Here is a 22,904-nt window from a genome sequence, read left to right on the forward strand (position 1 = left end):
AGCATCCTGTTAAAAAGAAACATCTATACAATGTATTGCTGAGATGGATATCATCAAGTCAGCTATACTAAAACTTTTTAAAATATGATTTAAGAATATGTGTTATGTTTTATTTGAAGTCATGGATTCACTTTTTTTATTTAACAGTTTTCTTTTATATGTGTACCATTTTAAGAATAGGAAATGGTAATAAAAGCATTATAAATATGCCACTTGTACCACAAATTACTAGTGCTTACACTTTACACTTGATCTGGTTTCAGTTTTGCAGGTGTATATTTAATGCTTGATAGTGAAATGTTGTGCATGTAGTAGCAACAGTCTATCACAGCAGTTACTGACACCTGTTCATTGATCTTGTACCTAACACTCTGTACAAGCAAATCAGGTTGCTGTGATCTGTCTTTTAAGTGATATCAGCTCCTGACAGATTTAGTTCTTTTTCAAACCATATTTCTCTGCAAAATCAAAGATGCATAAGAGGGTAAAAAGCACCAGACCTTTCCAATGGTCAGAGTTAGGCAAGTCGATAACTTGCAAATAAATATGACTAAAATTGTTGTGCTCATGTTTCTGATACAGGTGGTACTGTTGTTAACTGTAATATATATTTGATGAGGTAAAAGGAGTGTTTGTTAATGCTCGCCATCATGTGTATGTTGCTTAAACATGATGTCACTATGCGTTTGTAGTGCCCTTTTTATATTCTTAATATCTTCATGGTACATGTATCATTACTGTTCAGGTAGTTTATCATATCTGCAATGCTGTGACCAGCTTAGTCAACACAATATGTGACATTGCAGTATATTATTATTAAATGAGTGCATTTCTTACTATGGAGGACACATAAAGCAACCAGCAAGTATTAAAATGCAGTATGTCAGGCAGAAATGCAAGTAAACAAAGAAATCAAAGCTGTTTTATTTAGCTTACAACAGATTATGCACTGAAAATGGAAATAAACCACAGGTTTGAGACAATTTCTTAAAGATTTAAAAACAACTCCAACAGGTCTCAAGGAGGTACGGGTAAGATCTACCCTACAACAGAAAATAGCTGCAAGGCAAAATAATGCAAACATTTATCATTTCATATTTACTTATTCTCTTCATCTGCATCTTGTGACACATTTTCATATTTTGGCTAGAGGTCCTGTTTCAACTGGCAATGACTTGAAACAAGTGTCCATTGTCAGAATGTTTGCATTTTTCAGCTCCTTTTATTAAATGCATGGTTTAAACAAGATTTTCTCAAAGGTGACTAGAGGTTTTGGCAACATTCATGCTACTCTGATCCTTTTCCATTTTAGAGAGAAGTAGATGCTTATTTAATTAAGCTAATTACAAGGAACTGACACGTCCAATAATGTGTCCCAAGTCACATATCAATGAACCTAACTGAATATGCTCATCAAGAAGACAAATGGTTTCCATTGAACTACAGGAAATATGCAATGGAAATGAAGCATTCATTGAACAGTGTGCTGCCTGAACCAAATTTTTTTCTAACACAGATATTGAGAAGTCATTTAGGTAATTATCTCCAGCAAGTTGGAGTGAAATTTTATGGACAATGGAAAGGCCTCTAAATCTGTGGGGTGGAGCATTGGAAAAACAAAGCAGGTCACAGGATAAGGATGAAAACAAACCTGGAATGTTTGCTTACCAGATGGGCCACACCATTGCCATTTCTGAAACATCCTGTATGACCAATAAGAAGTCCATCAAGCAAATAAGGGCCACATTACAGAGCTCAAGCTGTGGATGTGATTGCCTAGAAAGACAATCTCACCTAAAATTCCAGGTCAGAAAGAACATAAGCTAAAGGCAAGTTGAACCCTTTAAAGAAAACAGCAGCTGCCAAATACTGTCATTAATTATACTTTCATTTGCAACGAATCATGCACTTTGTCTTATACTAGGATGTACTGGTCAGACACCAAACTAGCAGACTAAAATTAAAAGGTACCAAAGTAGTTGCACTTATCTGGAGGCCAGCTTTTTTTTTTTTTTGTGTGCGAAGGCAGTGCCTATCTCTTCCACTGTATTTAATACTAAAACCTTGTATCAGGTCACAGCTGCATTGACTTAGTAATTAAACTGTATCAAACAGGATTGAATTAGCTAAACACTGTGCCTCTGGACTTGAATGTCATTGCTTTAGCTAATTGGCTTTCCACTTCCCCAAAAAGGTTAGATGAAGAATCAGTAACGAGAATAAGGTATAATATGGTAAAATAAAAAAGTATTAAAAAAATTTCCTTCACAAAACATTGTCAGCAGCTACATCCCTATATCTATTTAACATAGAGGAAAAGACTGGCAATAGTTTATAAGCAGAGAGGTCAGATTCCAAAACAAAACTTTTATATACATCCGGACTGAAAAGTGAGCTCTGATGCTAACATGGCCTAGACTTTATATTGAAGGAACAAATGTGTTGAAGATACTCTGAATTGCATGCCACCAAGAGACCTCTGAATAGCCTAATGGGACTCCACAGACTTTTTGCAACTTTTGGAAAATCTAAACTCTTTCACATTCTAGGCCTAGGCCTAATTCTGAGGCACTTCTAGTGTACAACCTTTTATGGATTAGTAAACTTATTATAGTGTTAATGTGTTTCAAGACTGACAATTTTTGTTGTGGAGATGATCAGCTGCCAAACAATGAAATAGGTAGCCTGTTTAAAAACTTTCTCCAGGAAATAATGCTCCAAAAAAGGCAGAGGGGTGGGGGGATTCTTTTGCAAGCTGAATCACACTGATCTTCAATAGGTAAGCATTTTCTACCCCTACTAGGGGGAAAAAAAAACCCCACACAATCTCATGAACAATTTATAACTACTATGTTTAAACAAAAGATCTTCTCTCTTCTTGTTTCATCATATGTCCATGGAGTTTCACATGCTAATCTGTAAAATTTAAGCCTGCCTCACCAGATCTTGCACATGCACAAAGTATACAAGCAAACACACATGCACTTTCAAAAGAATTTTTTATGCACAAATCACGTTCTAGATGAAAAACGGAGCCTATGGAAATAATTTTTAAAACATCTATAAGCCAGTGGCAAAAAAAAAATCAGATACTGTTGAAAGATGTTTTTTTAAAACACTGCTCAAAAACCCAAGATCGCTGCTTGCATTTAATAGGTATGGCACAGCGCTTAATGCGATCAATTTGTTACACCGCCTTCAGTATGAATCAACTGCATTGCTAAAATAGCACTTTGTGCTGTTTCATACACCCATTCCATGCTTTTTTAAGATGTGAACACCATGCTTGAGTGGTGTCGAATCAATGCAATAGTAACTTCAAACCAAATGCTATGCCATCATAAAAAGGCTTGTTAAATATAAACATCGTTGCCCGTATTGGCAGGGAGCAGGTGTCGGGGGAGAATGAACAGCAGGCACTATCACTGTCCTATAGTTTCACAAACTTGTAGAATGTCACCATACAAAGGAAATAAGAAACAAAACTACAATGTCATTGGTAAAAAATGTCTCATGTATAGATATGGTAAAAGATCTCTGCATGACTGTCGTGAAAAGGGACATATTTTTAAAAAAGTCATCATGAAATACTTGTGCTATGACGTATGATCATAAGTTCTTTAAATACAACAGACTTGTGAGGGCTTATAGTTATTGTCAAACAAAATGAAATCCTTATACAGAAAAATAGTGTAGCTGGAATAAATTGTCTGCCTCACTCCCAAGAGAAAAAAGTGTACTTTTTATGCATACACATATACTCTTTACATCCCCAAGAACCCAACATTTTGTACAGTGTTCCAACAGTACTTTAAAAGTTACATGAGCCTGAAAACAAAACGGAAGCAGTTGTTGATGCCCTTAAAGTACAAGTGGTTTAAGACAACATGTAATATTAGGAATATTTAGGTCCCTGAATTTAGGATCAAGGGGCAAGACAGGAGCTTCTTTCTAAAAGTTATAATAAGAATGACCACCAACATCAACTACAAAATCACATGAAAACAGAGCCAGCTCAGCAAGTCTTGCTTGCCAAAAATGCCAAATAAATACAGTGATTACCAATGCTGATTGGCAAGCTAGTAGGTGAGCCGAAGAAAATGTTTCCCAATTCCCAGTCACCCTCACCATCTTGCATCTAATTAAATAATTTTATGAATGTTTTAGAAAGTAAATGAACAAGATGAATGAAACATGATTTTGTACATCTTTTGATGATTAAAAGATGTGTGTAGCCACTTGAACATGTGATGTCAAACGAGGCTTTCACAAACACGTTTAGTTTTTATAGAAAACCCCTCTATAAAATCATGACACCCAAATACATCAACAACAAAAATGATTGCTTAAAAAAATGTTTTATGTACAAATTTATAAACTCATTGCACGAGAGGGATACATGGCTATTTTATACCCTTAACACAAAAAAATAAAGCAAATAAATAATAACTGATACATGGATTCAAAAGAAGAAACTCAGTGGACGGCTAGAAACTGAAGAAAACTGGAATCAAAATATAAAAAAAAAACAGTTTTTTTCCCCAAGATAAGAGTTCAAGACTGATTTTGCACTTACCTATAAAATATACTCTGTGTTCTGAAGTGTGCTTTGTGAGGGAGGATCATTACAGAACGGCATTTGATGAAGCACACTTACAAGTAGCTTTATAGCTAGTGTAAAAATAAATGCAGGAGATCAGATCAAAGACAATCAACATATAAATAAATTGTATGAAAAAACTGGAAGCTCCATTTAACTCACTCCTTTAGCTACCTAATCATGAACTGATTATAAGGAAGAATAATTTCAAGATTCAAGCTTCAAAACTGTTGGATTGCATGTAATTTTTGAAACAATAACTCAAAGACTTATAGCATGGTATGTAGCAGAAACAGTCAAACGTATAACCTGCACATCTTTTGTATGTCAGATACACAACTGACAGTTGATGTTATCTGACATGACATCATTTTCTAATGTACAGTTATCATGTAAAACTTATTGTGGCAAAACAAAGACAACACCAAATGATCTCTCTACATAACACTTCTAGATAAAGCCCACTGCTGAATCCATGCTTTATAGTAAATACCAATGCTTTACGTGTATATTTTAACTGAGATGAGCAGATTACATCAAGAAATGCCAGACCTTCCTTTGGAAACTAAAAAGCAAAACTATACCATAAATTTGTATCATAGATATATGGTTGATTTGCATCAATATAACACAAACATAAGCAATAAAACGTCAAACAGCAGCTTCTGCAATCATCCTTTTATGTTTCCACTGTAGTAAACTCTTTGTGCGACACACTTTCTACATTATCAGGAAAATGATAAAAACTGGCTATTCAGGTTTTTAATTATGTTCCTGCATAGCTTCCCCCTCCCACAAATAAAAAACAAAACAAAACTCAATAACGAAGAAATATTCTCATCAACATTGTGTCCCTCAGCCTGGCTTGGAATTTGCACAATTCCTAACATTTTTTGGCCAAACAAAGGTGAGAAAAAGTAATGCACAGTGACCTTCAATACTAATGCAAACCACATAGTCACATGGTCATAAAGCAGCAAAGTGTTCTTTCCATAAATATTTACAGAAGTTGACCATACATCTTCAAACTCCCCACCACACACACTTCAAAAAACACTTAGTGCACGTCTCATTCTTTTCTTACATTTCACGACTAATTATGAAAATGTAAAACCACTTTAAAACTGTCTCCCACATCCTGAGGATTTTTTTTTAAATGTGGATCATCATGTACTATATAATGACTTGGAATATCAAACCACATCTAATGTTGAACAAAGCAAATTTTAAAAACTTATTACCTTTGCAGCACCGCAAAGAAAGAGCTTTTTGCTTTTACATCCAGTCTTGGGAAATGTTTGAAAAAACAATTGCTAGTCATAATTTGGTAGCTTATTTGCTACCTATTCACCCTGTAGCATCTCTAGAATTAATAACAATTGTTTCTTTCTTCCCTTAAAAAACTTAAAATATTCCCATAATTTTTTGATGATTGGGGAGTGAGCTGACGAAATGGCATCCAGGCCAACCTTTTTTTTTTGTGAGGGAACTGCCATTACCTCTTCTTTGCTTTCCCTGGAAGCTACCAATTCAACATCTAGATCAACTGGAGGAAATGAATCACACCACATGGATATTGAACAAGCTAGTGTGTGCATTAGTGTTTTTAGCTTCTTGCATATCCCCTCCCCCCACTACTATCCTAAAAAAATAAAAACCCAAAATAGGTTTTCCATAAACAAATTTAATTGTTTTCAGTATGAAAAAAATAACAGCCATTATTTAAAAATAATTATAATGCTTCATGTACTTGTACCTAAACTGAAAAAAAGTTTTTGTTTACATTATTTATGAACAACTTCTTTTACACAGAAGGTAAGAACTGAAAGTTCAGTCAAGTTTTCAAACAGCACAAGCATGCATGAAGGCATGCATGCTCACAAAGTGTGCTTACTCTCTCTTCCATCAATCCTTTTATCAGGCAGTTACAAACCAAATCAAAGAGGGAAATATGGGGAACCAGAAAATCATGCCAGGCATGAGAATACACAATTTCAATAATCAAGTATAAATTTTTGATATAAAATTTAGAACATTGTGAACAAAGTATACAAAAGCTAAAGTAATGAATACAAAATGATACATAGCTGGTCAGGATCCATCATGGTCTATGCCATACAAGAAAGTAATTTAATCAAGGCATGAATCCTGTCCAAGCCTATTCTCCTGTGCTAATAAGAAAGCCATCCTGACAAGTCCATCACAGCATATTCACTGACAGCATTGCAGTGAGCAGCTCGAATTGATTACAATATACTTTAACCAGAAAAGAAAATATATGGACCAAACCAATGACATTCCATAAAAAGAAAAACAATATGATGGGATTTAGACAGATGTAAAGCCTACTGCTCTATCCATGATGGCTTTTCTGCATTAGGTCGTTTAAGGGAAATGTTGAACTGCTTTAGTGTAGCTTCCAGAGCAGCGGCATTTCCACTGAAGTAGGCAGAGATTGCATTGTGGAATAGAAGCAGCTGCTTGTGCATCACCTTCACCTGAAAACAAACAGCAAGTCATTAGCACAGATGAAAGGCATGGCTATATCCAATTCGCATCAAATATTTTAATATTAACCTTTCACAGTTCAGTCTCATGGTTGAAAAAAAAAAAAACCAAATATTTACACAAACTCCTTCAAGAATTAATCAGCTCCAGTATGGAGTATTTAATGATCCCATGAAGGAACTGTCTGAAGGGTGCTTTTAGCTGTGACTGAATTCTTCCATGATACTTCCCTCAATTTACCTGTTTTTTTTTTTTTTTTTATTTTAACATGCAAGTGCAATAGATAAACCTATATAATGCTCACGTCTTTACTAACAAGTCTTCAGAAAAAGTGCATTATTGCTAACATGGGATATTTAGAATGGAACAGAATTTATTTTTTTTTAAAAGTTAATGGATTTAAATGCTTAGTTTAAAGCATGGTCCAAAACTCAAATATATGCAAACACACCTTGTTTTCTTCAAGAAACTTCAGCTTAATGTTGACATCTGATCTCAAACGTTCAAACTTTATTTTGTGATCCTCATATTTCCTTCGTGACTCCTCAACTTTTGCAGTGGAGGCATTTTCTCTTGGCCCAAGCTGAAGAGTTTCCAGCTCATTTCTGTAAGCATCATATTCAAGCCTGAAAAGGAAATAATAGTCAAACATGATACACACTTGAACATAGGCAAACACATACTGTTGAGCTAGAGGAAAGAACAAGAGATACTAAAGCTAGCAGGTAAATTCTCTAATCATGATGCTGGGCTCACACTGGCAATTAAGCTTTCTAGCTTGGGAAGGGAACTACCTGGTTAAAGCATCCCAATGAGGCGCCTGTACCGAAATCACTCGATCAATTCTTTAACAAGGCCTTTGCACCATAGGTCTTCATTAAGCTCATACTTATATTAGTCTAACTGTGGTATATAAAAATAATATTTTATGCTGATATAAATATATTACATAAAAGAAGTATATTGTTATATATCTTGTTATGTGGAAAAATTGGCAGTTTATAAATTTATATGTAGTGACTGTTTATGTGCTTGATTCCTAAAATTGGGTGAACTGAATTTTAGGATGTAGGTTTAGGTCTGTGTGTTCTTGTAACAAACATTGATAATCAACACAAATTTAATAAAGCATATTTTATAACTTATCACAGTTTAGATTGTCATATATAAGCATAAAAATCAAGGGTGTAGATATAATCACTAAGACTAAATCCTGACTTTTAACCTACTGTAATTAAAACTGACCCATGGATTACAAAAGTTTTAAGTCATATTGATAAATAAACACTCAATTGGAATATTCTAATCTTAAATATAAAAGGGTGTGTGTGTTTGTGATGCTGTAGGTGCACACATGAATATCCTTGATGTAAGTTTGTTTGTTTTATATATATATCTGTAATTGTCACTTGCGTACTTTTTTCCCCTTTATTTGCCAATTTCTTTCAATGCTGCACCTTGAAACGAACTTTAATTCTTATTTTTATTTCCAACTTCTACTTTTGTGACTAGAACACCTTCCCACATTCAAATTGCCCACTGTGACAAATAAAGTTGGTCATTCTCATTGTTATCAACAGCATTATCTTTGTTCAGTTTATAAGGCAAAGTAAAAAAAATGCTTGTATTTTTAAAATTTATAATTAACTACTTATGCATAAAGAATGTAAATTCCCAACAACCAACAAGTAATTAACAAAGTGCTGAAGTGAATTTTTTTCAATTCACAAATATGTGGTCAATGATCAAGTGGGAAATAAAATTTGGCATTTCACTCTGCAAGAAAAATGAATATTCAAAAGTCTTACCGAGAGCTTTCATAATTGCGGATTGTCAAAAGTGTGTCTTCCATAGTTTTGTTGCAAAGAGTGTTTACCGATGATGTAAAGAAGTTCAATGCACCTGTTTGATTAAAAAATATAATATGCAATTTTTTAAAATTTAACATCTACAATCACTTCTAAATCAAATTATGCCAAATTTTAAAATGGTATCAGCATTTAGCTGCTGCAAGTGTCTTCAAGGACCTTCAACATGGCAGGACACAGAATAAAGAATATCTTCCACACTTGTACTTTTTTAGGCCAGGTTTATCCAAAAAAGAAATGAATCATCAAATCTTTTAAAAGTTCAACTTACTAAGAAGTACTTCTCCATTTTTGACCAGAGCCTGTTGTGTTTCAGAATTGTAACGGAATTCTTCCTGTAGTTCTGGTGATTTCTGGGCAAGCTCTGCAAATCCTTCTCCAAGGGCTCGCTGAGTTTGAACCACATGAAAATAATGCTGTGTGAGGATGCGTGACAGTCGAAGGATGCTGGCATATTTGCGTTGTGTGTCTCGCAATGCTTCAATCTTTGTCTCCATATCTAGGTCAACTGTCCTTGATCCCTTGCCAAATCGTTCCGATAAGAACTGTCGAGTGCACTTGAATGTGTTTATACTCCAGTCTTTGAGAGATTCCAGTTTGGACTGCGCTGATGCAGGAATGTTCAGCTTGGGTACAAAGTCACCATTGCTTTGTGGTCCAGACAGTGGAATGTTACTGGTAGCTACAAAAAAAAAAAACAAACAAACAAAAATCAATATCAGTCTTTGTAAACAAAACAAGCTTATTTCTACAATTATCTGATTAGAAGTAGATTGCATGTGAAAGACAAAACTATAGACTTTCTTTAAAGGTCTAGTGAGATGCACATTTTTTTTTTCTAGTGATTGGACATAGCTTAGTGCTAGATTCCTAAAATCTGGATGAATAACCCTTCCATTCACTAGATATGTTTACAAAAATACGAAGGTCAAAATTGTGATATCTCATTTGTACACATACAATATATGGTCCTACCTCTCTCTTCAGCTGAGGCGCTAAGTGTATCCATGCACAATTTTATGTCTATGTTGTCAGCTCTTTATGTGTATAGATATATTTCTAGGCATGTTTTTTGGGGAATGGAATGGAGAGGGATATTTGGGGGAAGTATCTAGCACTGAGCTTTACCTGTTCATTAAAAGAGATTCCACCCTACTAGACCTCTATATGGCCATTATGCTAATATCAGTTATCTTGAATCATGCACACCAACTAAAGATCTGACTTCACCATTTGAGAAAATTAGTCGAACAAAGAAAGACGGCTCACCATAAAAAGTTTTATAACAATAAAATTTTTTTTGGTTTTGTTTTACAATGTAGAGCTTGGGTAGCATTCACAGTTATAGTGATGTAGTCACCATAAATTAATTTATTACATTATGCAGACACCAAAATCTCAAGTAACCTTATTCACTTTTTTCTTATTGTAACAGAATTTTGAAAAAAACCACATCTTTGGAATAGTGATATGATAAAGAAAACTATTTAAGCTGGGAGCAAAGCAGCATGAGAATTAAACTATAGCACTGGAGGCAAGTTACCAGAGATAGCTTATAAAGGCATGACTTATTTCATACTTGCATAGCATTAAAGTAAAATATTGCAACAGCAATTATACAGTGATTAGATAAAGAAAACAATTCCTTTATGTTGGCTCATCACTCAAGACAAAGCTTAAAATATGTGTAATTTATAAACAAAAAGTTAAAGTAACATTTCCCTAATCTCACTTAAAGCTTAGCATCTGCAGTAGTAAATAACAAAATATGTCAGTTGGAAAGCAAGAAATCATATTCATAGCTCAAAATTTAGATTTATGATGTAAGCAATCTCTGCTAATACATAAGCTCTGATTATAGATAACATTATTGTATATATTAATGGTATCATTATTGTATAATATATATTATAAAAGCTTTGCTGAGGCATATCTAATGTGAATTACTATAAAGTCATCAAAGTGGGGATCAACATCCACCTTCTAGTTTATGCAATGCAGAAGAAATAAAGTACTTTTTAAAATTTTATGATAACAATGCAAAAGAAATCTATTGTGAATATGATTTAATGGGACTATACCTTTGCTGCAAACACAGTTATTAAAGTAATACACATGATATTTTATAAATTTAGCCCAATAGCAGTGATACACAAATGTTTAACACTTTACAGTTTGATAGAACATGTTAAGTCAAATTTTTTGTGTGCAAAATAATCAGGAAATTTTTAACCGTAAATAGTTCAGCAGCAGTTGCCTATGCTTATCTAGTTAGTTTAGTACAAGTACTTGAGCAGGCACTGTTATTCTTGCTAAAGCTAATCTCCAGCTGTCATTAATATAAAAATTCAGCATTGGTGGTCAAGGTTGTCAGAAAAATAAGCAGTGCTGCAAGCAAAGGCACACACCAGGAGGAATAGAATAGGAGCGAGTAAGCCTGCCTTGAGTTGCCAAGCTGGGTTCCTTGGTCCCGCTAGCTCCATAGGACAAAGCTGAACCTGAGTATGATGAACTCATGGTATTTGGTGTGCCACCCTGTACATTTGAGATGGCATTGTTCAGGCTAGGGCCATCATCTAGCATCTCCTCTAAGTCTCTTTCAAAACTGTCATCCTCTTTTTCACTTGACCTTTGGGGTGGATGAGACTCTGCCATGGTTGTACACACCTAGATTAAAAAAAAAAAAAATCACAGTTCTTGTGGTTTCACATATAACTTCAATGCATCAATGCTCCTTCATGTGTGTGCTTCCATCCCCCACCACCCTACCCACTTATCCCTACAACCTTGGTTTCTTCAAAGTCAATAACTTTAAACTAGTTTCAACTCAGAATAATACTTATGGCTAATAAAATGTCCGTTGCACAGAGTAGAACAATTCTATAATGACCTTATCTGGTATCTTCGTATGGCAAGTTATAATGTTTTATTGTTCTTGTAACATTGTAAATATGATAGAACCAGTGTAAGGGACGCAAAATAGGCTCATAGAAGCAGTCCATAATATCAGCTTTTAAATAATTTGATTATTAAGTCATGGTAGAATTGAAACGAAACATCAAAGGTTTAAAAATGATAAAAAGATGGCATGATCATTGGGAACAGTAATGTGTACTTATATTTAATACCTAATGGCCTTTCTCAGAGTTTATAATTACATTTATGTAACTGCATGAAAAAATGAACTAAAAATTTAGATATGAAAAATATGCTTTATTTGTAACCATATTCTCATTTACCTTTATGCATTCTTTCGATCTCTATTAACAAAATGTACATGTCTGCATTGTTTACTCATGTATCTCAAGCTCATGAGTGCTCAATGCTTGTTGTTTCTCTAGCTCACCTATTTAAATGTATAATACCTTCTTTTCATTCTCACCACTTAACTGAAACCAACTAGTGTACCAAAGACAGTTTACAAAAGAATCAGCTTCCCTTCTAAATGACTAAGCTATGTTGCATGTGGCTACTTGTTATTGAGGTTGCAACTCCTACAACAAAAGTGACATAATAGGTGTTATATCCTAACCTACAATGAAAAGAAAATTATACAGTGTACAACATACAGAACTTCGAGAAACTCATCATGATGCAATGAGATTAGTGCTGAATATACCATATTTAGTCCGCAAGTTTGTCGCTCCATCAGTCAGAATAATCCTGAATGCCTATATGTGCATTTTACTGTTGAGTAAACGACAAATACAAAATCGACATGGCTACTGTCTAGTAGTATATCGATCCGTGTGAATTTGAGAATTAACTTACATATAAAAGAAGCAGTACAACATTCCCTAGTCGGTGTGTGAAGCGGACAGCCTTTCTGTCTTAACCGTACACGAACACCGGGGAAATAGCTGACGTGACTAATATTGTCAAAACGCTTCACATCAACACCTCACCTGCGAGTCAATGTCCCCACCGACGTGTTGATGACGTCATGTACAAGAGACAACACTTTTACTTCCGGTTCATGGCAGGGTCATTTCAACATTGTGACATCTGTCAGGCATCTTGATCTGTACAAACGATTACATACGTTAGTCCTCGTAAAATCCAAAGTACTGTTGTTTAAAAAAAATCGCATTAGGTGTACGCAGTCAGTTTATGTAGAAACTACTGTCAATCCTATATGGTCTACTAATTCTAATATAGTTATATTTTCAAATGTTACGTATCCTTATCTGTATGTCTGTATGTGTGTTAGATTCGTATAAAATTGTGGTTGTGTGTAAGGGGAAAGCAAGTTTTCTCTCTCTCTTGCTATACAATTCATTTCATAACTAGAATGTCTACGTTGTTTTTAGCTGGAAGTTGTAAAGGTATTTGCAATATTTATTCCATCGGTTGAACTTGAATACAGCATTGCTCTCTGTAAGGTAGCCATGCTGTCACCTCATGTCATTCCCTCCTCTGTGGTCCTGTGTTGGCTCTGTATCAAATTCTCCCTAATAATTCCTTTCTTGATGGCGCAGTTCACCTCCGGCCATTGGAAGCTGCTTCGGGTCCTCCCCCTCCCCCCATTTTCTGAAAGGCCTTCCTTTGGATCTAGGATGTCGTTCGTGACCCAGGGTTGTTTCTTCTTTCTTTCACGCCTTATCACTTCCTGAACTTTTGACAGTAGCATCACTTTGATGTTTTAGCGAGGATGTCTACATTACAGTCCTCCAAGCTCTGTGCGGCGAATTTACCAACTCTGGCCTTGAAGACCTTAACACCGTTTGAGTCTTGCAGCTTCTCCAAATCAAAGCGATTAATGGAGTGGTTTGAGAGGAACTTCGCTTTCAGCTTCAGCTTCACAAGGTATGGCTTAGCTGAGACATGTATGGAGACAAGCCTGCTGGATACGGGTGTACAGCTGATGACGGCTCCGACTGTCTTAATTATGAACGATGAAGTCTACCCCATACTCGTGCCTGCGTGGTATCTTCCCCACTGTACCGCATTTTGTGACCTTCGTCCGCTGCCTCCCCAAATCATGTCCATCTGACCTGCGCCAGTCCCACAATGTACCACCATACATCCGTACAACCGTTCTTGCTTCGTGGGGAGTTGTTGCACATTGCCGGACTGATGTGACGTGCGTACGTTTTGCGTGCCAATAAGAACGGAACGAGGATCATTTGCATAGAGTTTTGGAGGTAAGAAAAGGTCGATGAACCAGAAACCTTCATACATCAGTGACTTAATTGGTGCTAAGTGACACCTTTACCGCGTTTCCATGCTTGAAAGACTAAATCGAGTAACCACAGGGTGTTACAATGTACATTTTTACTTAAATATATGAGCTATTAAAACGAAATAATTTGAAGAAATGGTATGGATCTTTCCTAGTAAATGATCGACACTGTTTCTGCTGCAGTGATTATGCATGGCTATCAGAGTAAAATATACCAATATTATTAATAGTGTAAGGTGACCGGAAGTTTCGGGAGCGAAAGCGGGACATGTGCCAATCATAGTGTTGTCAGTTTTAAAGCTAAGAGTCAACATTAAAAAATACATCCTTATGATAAGGAAATAAAAAGGTAAAAATAATACCTGTCAACTCCTCTGTGAAAGTAGCATATAATAGTAGAGTGTGTAATACCACCACAAAATATAACTCCATATTCTCCTCGCTTACACTCGGAGATAAAAAGCGGGGGAGGTGGGAGGGGTAAAAGCCAAAAGGCAGTAAACGAGGAGACAAATAATTTGAAATTTTTAATCAAACGGCAATAGGCAAATGCCAAAACCAAAGGTACGGATGTGAACGTATGGTGTAATCAGATTTGTAAATACAAGCGGGACATTCATTGACATTTTAGATGAAAGCAGGACATTGGGCGTCCCGAAGGGACATTTTATAAGCAGACGTGACACGTGGTCAAAGGCGGGACTGCCCCGCCCACGAACTTGTTTTACACGTCCATGGTCCCGCCTAAATTGGGACGTCCGGACACCTTAAATAGTGTGAACTTATAATGCGCAGCATCTCGACCAAGATAGATCGCACTCTAACAGGAACAGTCCATTGGAGTATACGGTGAAAGCTCTTGCCTTTTCTCTCACACACATGTTCGTAAGCTGCTTGTTGGGGGTAACTTGTTTTCCAACGACGGTCTAGTATTTCGGGGGTGGTATCTAGCCATCATCATCCAATCATCAGTAAAAACATTTTTAAAATACCTCCAATTTTGGACATCAGTCATTAGTAAAGAAAAAATAAAAAATACTACCAATGGTGGACTACAATTTTATAAAACTATAGCTATAGCCTGTCTCCTCCCATTGATTCTCTCTGGTGAATATATAATATTATTTCGGTGAAATAGGTTTTTGACAGTTTTCAATCAAAAGTTTACTCACGGTTTGATTTATATATTTAATGTTCCTTTATTAAAAGCATGAAGATTATTTTAGTGTTGGTACAACCCCTATATATATATAGTAGCACGGAAATCCGAAAAGTCAAGTGTCTCTCAACGTTTAGCGAGATATGTAGCCTTCGAAATTCGTATTCTAGCTTTGACCTCATTCGAGGTACCACGCGTTTTTCTCGAGGGTACATGTAACGTCATGCTGATGAGGTGCTCGAATAGGGGTAACGGATATCCTATATTCTGGTTGGTTTATTTAGTAGGAAAGTTCCTCCACCTTGCGGCGATTTCACACTATATGAGGGGTAGAGGGTGGTGGAGGAAACCGAAGAAAACCCCCAATACCCAGTCCTGCGAATAGGTGTCATATATACAGAGCGTCCCGAGACGAGATCTGAACCCTGATCCGTTCACTAACCACTACACCACCGGGCGCCCCACTTGGTGAAGTCGCGCTATATATAGCTCCGTGACGTCAAGACTGTCGGAAACGAAAGTGAGAGGAAAATCACGAAGAAAACATCAAGCATCCACACCATTTTATTATCCACACAGAGAATATCCGGGTATTTTAATTGTGCAATTTTATCACTAACGTGTAGAGATAGAAGTCTGTGATTCAAGTCTGTGTTTCTACACTATTATACGTTACACTGTAGAGTGAAAGGTGTAGTCGACTTGCGAGTTGTCTTTCTTAGTACGAGTTGCTACTTTCGGTTCTGGTTTCGTTCATGGGAAATCCCGATCTACTAACTTGTGTATGCAGTCTATCGTCATCTCTAAGAAAGAACACTACACTAGCAAGAGCTGTGCTAAATGAAATATCAGACAGAGCAATATTGCGGTTATGGCCGAAGAAATGGACGGAGCGTGGAGAAACAAGCTAGTTGTGAAGGTAAGAATGAATGAAGGTATATATCAAACATCGAAACAGGATCCAAATAATCTCGTTTTCGTTCATCTTTAGTAAAGACTTTACAAGTGTGCTGTATTTGTACATATTTATAGTCTTCTCACTACCCAGGAACCTTTTAGAGAAAGAATGTACTTTAATAACTATTCCTCCTACGTACCTCTATATAATTATAGTGCCATTTTAAAGAGGAGGTGCACAAGCAGTAGTTGATAATATTCATAGAAAATCAGCCGAATATGTATATTTATACTCCGAAGAAAGAGAATGTTATATGTATGTGAGAGAAAGAGCTATAGATCTAGACTGATGTATGTGGCTGAAAGAATTAAAAAGCTCGATCATTAAACCTAATCACTAGATACACACAGTAAACAGCTACAACCTAACAAACATAAGTACATTTAGTGGCATAGGAACTAAGAAGAGATTTTGTCATGTGCGAGTGTGATATCAATGTCAGGATCAGTTTGACCCCACCCCAAAGCCAGGCATCTTCCTAAGCCACTGACATTTGAGACTTGTACATCCCTAAAAGTGTTAAGTAAAATACAGTGATAAAAATCTCTCCAGTTACAGAAGGTATTCATGAAAGAAATGTAAACCAAATGTAAATACCTGCCATGTTGCTTTTTTTTATGAAAGTAGTAGGGTAAAGAATTCTAAATAACATGGATGCATGACATTTCAGGGCCTTCCACAGTGTTCTTCTGATCTCATAACCAACTATATCGAAGTGGTATCATCTCTGAGTGTAAGCGAGGAGAATGGGGTTATATTTTGTGGTGGTATTACACACACTGCTATTGTTACCTTTACAGAGGAGTTGACAGGTATTATTTTACCTTTTTTTTCCTTATCATACAGAGGTAATTTTTTATGTTGATTCTTAGCTTTAGAATTCTAATGAAAGTGACTCACAAACACAAGCCTTCCCCAGACTACAATTTTTTTCTTTTAGTAGCAGAACACTGAAATCTGTATCCGTTGTAACAATATTCTTTTTTCACAATGTTTGAGAACATATTTTTAAATATTACACTTTGCTTATTCTCATCCTGTATTACAGTCTTGCTGTTGAAGCCCGTTTTTTGGAAAAATCTGTTCCACTGTTTATCTCTTTTGGTGGGAAATAGAATAATTTAAAGGGACTTTCACTAAAGAAATGAAAACTTTCTTCTTGAACATAAATCGAGCATTGTTTTTTTTTGTATTCCAGTTATAAAAGCTATCCTAAAATGAAACTAAAATGATGTAGATATTACAGACTTTCAGGCAGTTGGACACTAATGACACAATGCAAGTTTATGCTGGGAAGACTAATATAATTTTTGTTTGTTTATTTTTTTAAAGAAAAAATCTTCCATAGAATATGTGAGCAGAGCAGCCAGAAGCCCCTGGAGGGCAGACAACTTAGCTTTGACTACATCAGGAGTTCCACCAGCCTCCATTTTGGTTTGGGAGGTTCCAAGCAATCTGACAAGTGACAATCTGATGTACTACTTTGAGAGTCCCATGCTGGTTGTCATGATGGTGAAGTGGAGAAATGTGATGTAAATCATGACAACGGCTTTGCGGTGATAAAATTTTCTTCTCCTGATGGTAAGCTGGGGTTTACTGTGTTAGTAATTCTTAAGTTGAGTCAGATAAAATATCCAATAAGTGCAGGTGTAAGGTTTCTCTACAGATGACAGTAGGGATCTTACGTTCCATTTTACACTCATCTAACAAAATCTGAAATAGTAAATTTCTTCTAACACCTGTTTATTTTTGTTAAATCCATTTTTTGTACTTGTCTCCCAGTTTCAGTGATGCATATGGTTAGATTGTTTAGAGTTTAGTTTATTGTCTGTACCAAAATTAAGATTGTAAATATGAGTGTCACTACTGGTCAGGCAATTATATCAAAGTCACAAAGTCACACATGTAAGTAGTAATTGCCAAGCAGCTCAGATTTCTTCTCTCATTCATGTAAGAAGAGACAGTATAAATGATTCTTGCCAAACAGACCTTCTAACTTAGCTTGGTTGATAAAACCAGTATGTTCTACATTACATTTATATACAAAAATATTGATATAACTATATACATATTCATGTACACAAATATATATACAGATCTATATAGCAATTAACCAGTCATAAGCATTTACCCTGTTTGGTTGCAGTTTACTGTTATATAACATTTAAAATAACCAAGACTTTTTTCTTTCACAGTGGCAAGATCTGTGATGGCCAGCAAGGAGCACACGCCTGCTAAAGGGACTGTTGTGCAAGTGGAACCATATTATCCAGAGTTTCATGAGCTATTGTTGAATGAGTTGATGAACATACAAAAACAGGTCAGACCAAGAAAACCTCTGCAGGCTGCCAGTGAACAGAGACATTCTCCAATGCCAACAAAGCCTGCAACCAATATAAGACCTCCACTTTTGCCTAACCCATCATCTAGAGGAAGTGGAAGACATGATCTCCTCCAGGCAGGTGCACTCTTACAAGGATCAGTATGTATCTCATGAAACATTTGAAATGTCAGAAAATTCCTTCACGATTGATGAAAGATCTTATCCTTCGAGGGATGAGAGGGGTGGCCGTGGATACAGCAGGAGAAGAAGCAGAAAAAACAATTACAGAGGTAGGGCAAGAGGCTTTCTACCCACAAATAACAAGTCTGGGCGCTGGGATCACCACAACTTGGAAGAGTCAAACGACAAACAAACTTTTCATGAAACTCATCCCCAAAGAGGAAGGCGGGGAAAGAACTATAATCATTATTCAAATGATTTTGTTGGAGATGACAGTTTTTTAGACCAAGCACAGTCTAGTGATCAGCACTACAAACAAAATAGATCAGACATGTTTGAAAAACAATATTCTAAAAGACAAACTAGAGCCGTGTCAGTCCTAAAGCACATGACTCAATGCCAAAACCAGTGATAACGCTAGATGCAGACTGTAACTATGTTCCTTCTGAGAGGCCTGCAGTCTCTGATTGGAACGTCCTCAAATCATTTTCACAGAATGACAATTTTGATTCTGATTTCTCTGACAGTGAACTATATGGTAGTCCTACATCTAGGACAGACAGATCTGCAGAAATCCAAGAAATTCTCCCAGAAGAAAACAGTTGCACAACTGCATGTAAGGCTGAAGGAAAGAAATCTTTCACAACAGCAGGCTGCACATGAAAATCTTTCAAGACAAAAGTTGGCTGAGGAAGAAAATGAAAGAAAAGAGAAAGTAGAATTAGAAAGAAAGAAAGAATTAGAGGAGGAAAATGAACGTCTGAAGAGAGAGCTTGAGAAGTTTAAGAGTCAGAAAACAGAGACAGTTGATGTGCCAGCCTACAAGTTATACCTGCTCTCAAACTTTCCACAAGAATGCAAAACATGTAGTGTGATATTCCTTCCGAATGATGGAAAAGTGAAGTTTACTGGAAGTGAAGATGATTGTCTTGCAGCCAAAGTAGATTTTCTCTCCCGTGTTCAGGTGAGTCTTTTGGCAGCATGACCTGTTACATTTTAATTGGTTTTCATTATTTATTTGAATATTTCCTGGTAAAGGACATGTAAGAGAGAGAGTATGTGCATTTGCATTCATATGAAATTGAGAAATCATGAGATGTTGTTTTTATACACCTGATGCATATGAACATGTTTTAAATATTATGTATAAAAAAGTACTGAAAAATATCATGTATGAATATAAAATATTGTTACTAAATAGTAAACTATTATTAAATTAATATTTCCCTTTTTACATAAAATGTGGTTTTCTGAAGTACATATATATTCTACTGTATCTAGTTCTAGAGAGTTCTAGATATGTTTCATTTCAGGAGTTTTACTTTTTACAGATGTGACACATGCTTTTTGTTTAAATAAATTATTATACACCTGATATCTGCAAATAGTGGCATGCAGCTAATCTTAACAAGATACTATATGTGATGGGTTCTTCCCTCCCCCTGACATTTTATTACAATTTAATAAATAATAAATAAATGCAAAAATTTGTAAAGTGCATACTCACACTCCTAAGGACTATGTTCTTATAGCGCTTAAGAGAAGAACTTTGATACTCTCTCACTCACCACACACAGATGCACATTCTCTCTCACTTGCACGCGTATGAACACAGTAAGTCACACACACACACACTCACATGATTATCACTCCCTCTCTAATTCCTATACTTTCCATATGAATGTGATATATATACATGGTTTCAATTCCTATAAGCATTCATCTGTTGTTTTTTTTTAAGGACTTAGCAGAAGACAACATAACCTTGGATGAAGATATTATCAACATTTTACGCTCAGAAAAAGGGAAGACATACTTGTCTGCAGTCAGGGAGACATTTCCTGACTGTTCCATGGATCTACAGGGGCGAGTCCTTGCATGTACAAGTCACAACATGCAAAATGTTCAAAATTTCCTGCAGCAAGTCAAGCGCAACATTCTTGAAGAATATGTTCAGGTCAGGATGAAATTGTAAATTCTACATCCTAAATGTTACTGATTACTCATTTAACATTTCTTAGATTTCTTAGGAATCTGTTTCACCTTGACTCCACTTGCTTGATATCAGATCTGTCTTTCTTTGTTTCTTGTTAATTGATACAAGTGTTTTGTTTTGACAAAAAATTTGGAGAAATAATATTTCTTGCATATTTTCTATTTTTAATAAAGATGTAACTGTTAAAATGATTAAGTGTATGCCATATTTTGCTCATGAATGTGCCACTTCACAATTTACAATTGCTGTCTTGACAGGAATTTGAGTTTAGGTATTAAATGACCTTGCTATCTTAGTTATTATATCAAATGTCCCTCATTCAGATTCCAGATATGCTACATGGTCGAGATTAAAGTATATCATTTTGAAAATTATAGATGCCTTTAGCACTGTACACCAAATTAATCCAAAATGAGACAAAATGGAAAGCAAAGGCAAACTGAAAGATGTTAATGTTTGACAGTTTTTACAAAAAAGAAAAAAAAAAGACTTTAATACCTGAAGGTAGAAAAAAAGATTTAAAAGTTTATGTTTTGTCTGTTTTTTGCCTGTCTGAAGGTCAAGACCATAGAAATCTTAAACTGTCCAGAGTTTACTGCAAAAAAGAAAAAGTAGAAGAGGAAATGATGGTGAGGTTGATCACCGTTGATTCAGGAAAACTAAGAGTGATGGGCATCAATGGTGATGTGGGCGTGGCCAAACGTGAAATAATTGACTTTATAGACTGCCAGAGACCAGGCAGGAAGGTATTCCAAATTCAGGGTCTACTTAGCTGGAAGAGCCTGCAAACATTGGTTCTCCGCACAGCTGTTTAATGCCAAAGCTTTGATCACGTATGAAACAACATTTCTTAAAGAATGCTTGTAGTGTGAATATCACTATAACTACAATCTGCAAAGGAATAGTTCAATTTACAGCTTCATGATTTTACTTGAAACATTTAGAGAGTGTATGAATAGTCATCTTTTAAGATCAAATAAAAGGTCTGTGGCGATGATGATGTGCTGCCTAATAGTGCCCATAAAAGCACGTAGATTTGTGCATGTGCACACACACCTTTATCAAATTATAAATTATTGAACATGGTTAAGTTTTTCATTACTGCATGATTCATAATACACCAAAAGGTGGTACAGTTGTGTACAGAAGTGTACAGAGTACAGAAGTATGTGTGTGTGCATGCATGTGCACAAATGATTTGATGAATATATATGTACAAAAATAGGCATGCAAGAACATACAAACTGCATACACAATCAAACATAGATGTGCATGCAAACACATCGCCCTATGTCCACGCAAACAAACTGAAACCCTATGACACTTATATTTACTACCATACATTGATATAATGTTTCATTTATACATATAGATATAATGGAGAAAAATAAATTTATCAGAAATGTGCGTGAAGAAACATTGAAAAAGCTTCTTGATCTACCACAGGAAAAATGGGAAAATACTTGATGAACAGGAAACTTCAGCCAAGTACATTCTCCAGTATGAATGTCAGCAAAATTCCCTGGATGAGGTGGAGAAAAAATTGGATTTAATCAAGAAAAGCATTTATACAGCACCATTCGACCTCAAGCATCCCTTTCCTAAATACACAGGTGTGTTTGCATGTGTCTGACTTTGAGTAGACCTTAGTAACATCATTATTATTTCTACAATTCCATCTCTCAGCATAAATTATACTTAAGCCTAAGAAGTCATACTTAGGCACCATATATGGGATCATTCATCATCTTACACTCGAGAAAATTTCTTTTCTTTAATAAAGTTTCTTTTTAGAAAAAACAGTTCAACCTGCTAGGATTAGTTTTTCTTTTTCAATGAAGAACACACAATAGTTGTCAGTTGCTGCTAATTAAAATTTTCAAGTATTGAACCTCATTTAGCAGATCATTAAAGGTTTTTATTTTGTCACTTACTGATTTCATCATTTCAACAGATTATGCACTAGTGGTGAATGGCCTACACATTTTTGGCTTGAAGCAGTATATTGCTGGACTGGAACACACATTGAAGGATCAGGGTCTGGAGGCTCTTGTAACTTTCAGTCTGCCACCAAAGTGTCAACTGCCAAAACAGAGGTGATTACATGATGCAGTGTCTTGTAGTCTTTTT

General features: G+C 35.7%; 2 protein-coding genes across 5 annotated transcripts; one reads left to right on the top strand and one right to left on the bottom strand.

Annotated features, from left to right (window-relative positions):
* Positions 1 to 905: 905 nt before the first annotated feature.
* On the bottom strand, positions 906 to 13,024 carry LOC112558537 (arfaptin-2-like). Of its 3 annotated transcripts, none has more exons than XM_025229031.1 (6): positions 12,882 to 13,024; positions 11,385 to 11,643; positions 9,248 to 9,658; positions 8,917 to 9,010; positions 7,560 to 7,734; positions 906 to 7,098 (listed from the first exon to the last, which is right to left on the bottom strand). In XM_025229031.1, the coding sequence occupies exons 2-6, from the start codon at positions 11,629 to 11,631 to the stop codon at positions 6,946 to 6,948; spliced, it is 1,080 nt and encodes a 359-aa protein (XP_025084816.1). In that variant the 5' UTR covers positions 11,632 to 11,643; positions 12,882 to 13,024; the 3' UTR covers positions 906 to 6,945. The 3 variants fall into 3 exon arrangements, with proteins under 3 accessions (XP_025084816.1, XP_025084817.1, XP_025084815.1); XM_025229032.1 differs by having other exon boundaries at positions 11,418 to 11,643; positions 12,748 to 12,921; XM_025229030.1 differs by having other exon boundaries at positions 12,748 to 12,921.
* Positions 13,025 to 13,396: 372 nt separating this feature from the next.
* LOC112558538 lies at positions 13,397 to 22,869 on the top strand. 2 transcript variants are annotated; one of them, XR_003098188.1, is made up of 8 exons: positions 13,400 to 16,236; positions 16,946 to 17,087; positions 17,608 to 17,856; positions 18,471 to 19,742; positions 20,520 to 20,735; positions 21,333 to 21,607; positions 22,221 to 22,387; positions 22,729 to 22,869. XR_003098188.1 is itself a non-coding variant. In XM_025229033.1 (6 exons), exons 4-6 carry the CDS (start codon positions 19,200 to 19,202, stop codon positions 21,387 to 21,389), a joined length of 816 nt encoding a protein of 271 aa, XP_025084818.1. In that variant the 5' UTR covers positions 13,397 to 16,236; positions 16,946 to 17,087; positions 17,608 to 17,856; positions 18,471 to 19,199; the 3' UTR covers positions 21,390 to 21,608. The 2 variants fall into 2 exon arrangements, 1 of the variants encoding a protein (XP_025084818.1); XM_025229033.1 differs by lacking the exons at positions 22,221 to 22,387; positions 22,729 to 22,869 and having other exon boundaries at positions 13,397 to 16,236; positions 21,333 to 21,608.
* Positions 22,870 to 22,904: the final 35 nt, after the last annotated feature.

The sequence above is a fragment of the Pomacea canaliculata genome, linkage group LG3 (genome assembly GCF_003073045.1).
Source record: "Pomacea canaliculata isolate SZHN2017 linkage group LG3, ASM307304v1, whole genome shotgun sequence".
In the NCBI taxonomy this organism is placed as follows: Eukaryota; Metazoa; Mollusca; class Gastropoda; order Architaenioglossa; family Ampullariidae; genus Pomacea; species Pomacea canaliculata.

Bases quoted from the DNA above. Each gene is read 5' to 3' on its own strand.
- LOC112558538 (XM_025229033.1), top strand. From the start codon at position 19,200: ATGCAGACTGTAACTATGTTCCTTCTGAGAGGCCTGCAGTCTCTGATT. The intron at 19,743-20,519 runs GTGAGTCTTTTG...TTTTTTTTTAAG, and splicing joins ATTTTCTCTCCCGTGTTCAG to GACTTAGCAGAAGACAACAT. The intron at 20,736-21,332 runs GTCAGGATGAAA...GCCTGTCTGAAG, and splicing joins TTCTTGAAGAATATGTTCAG to GTCAAGACCATAGAAATCTT.
- LOC112558537 (XM_025229031.1), bottom strand. From the start codon at position 11,631: ATGGCAGAGTCTCATCCACCCCAAAGGTCAAGTGAAAAAGAGGATGAC. The intron at 7,735-8,916 runs GTAAGACTTTTG...TTTCCTTTTCAG, and splicing joins CGCAATTATGAAAGCTCTCG to GCTTGAATATGATGCTTACA. The intron at 7,099-7,559 runs GTGTGTTTGCAT...GTTTGTTTTCAG, and splicing joins AGTTTCTTGAAGAAAACAAG to GTGAAGGTGATGCACAAGCA.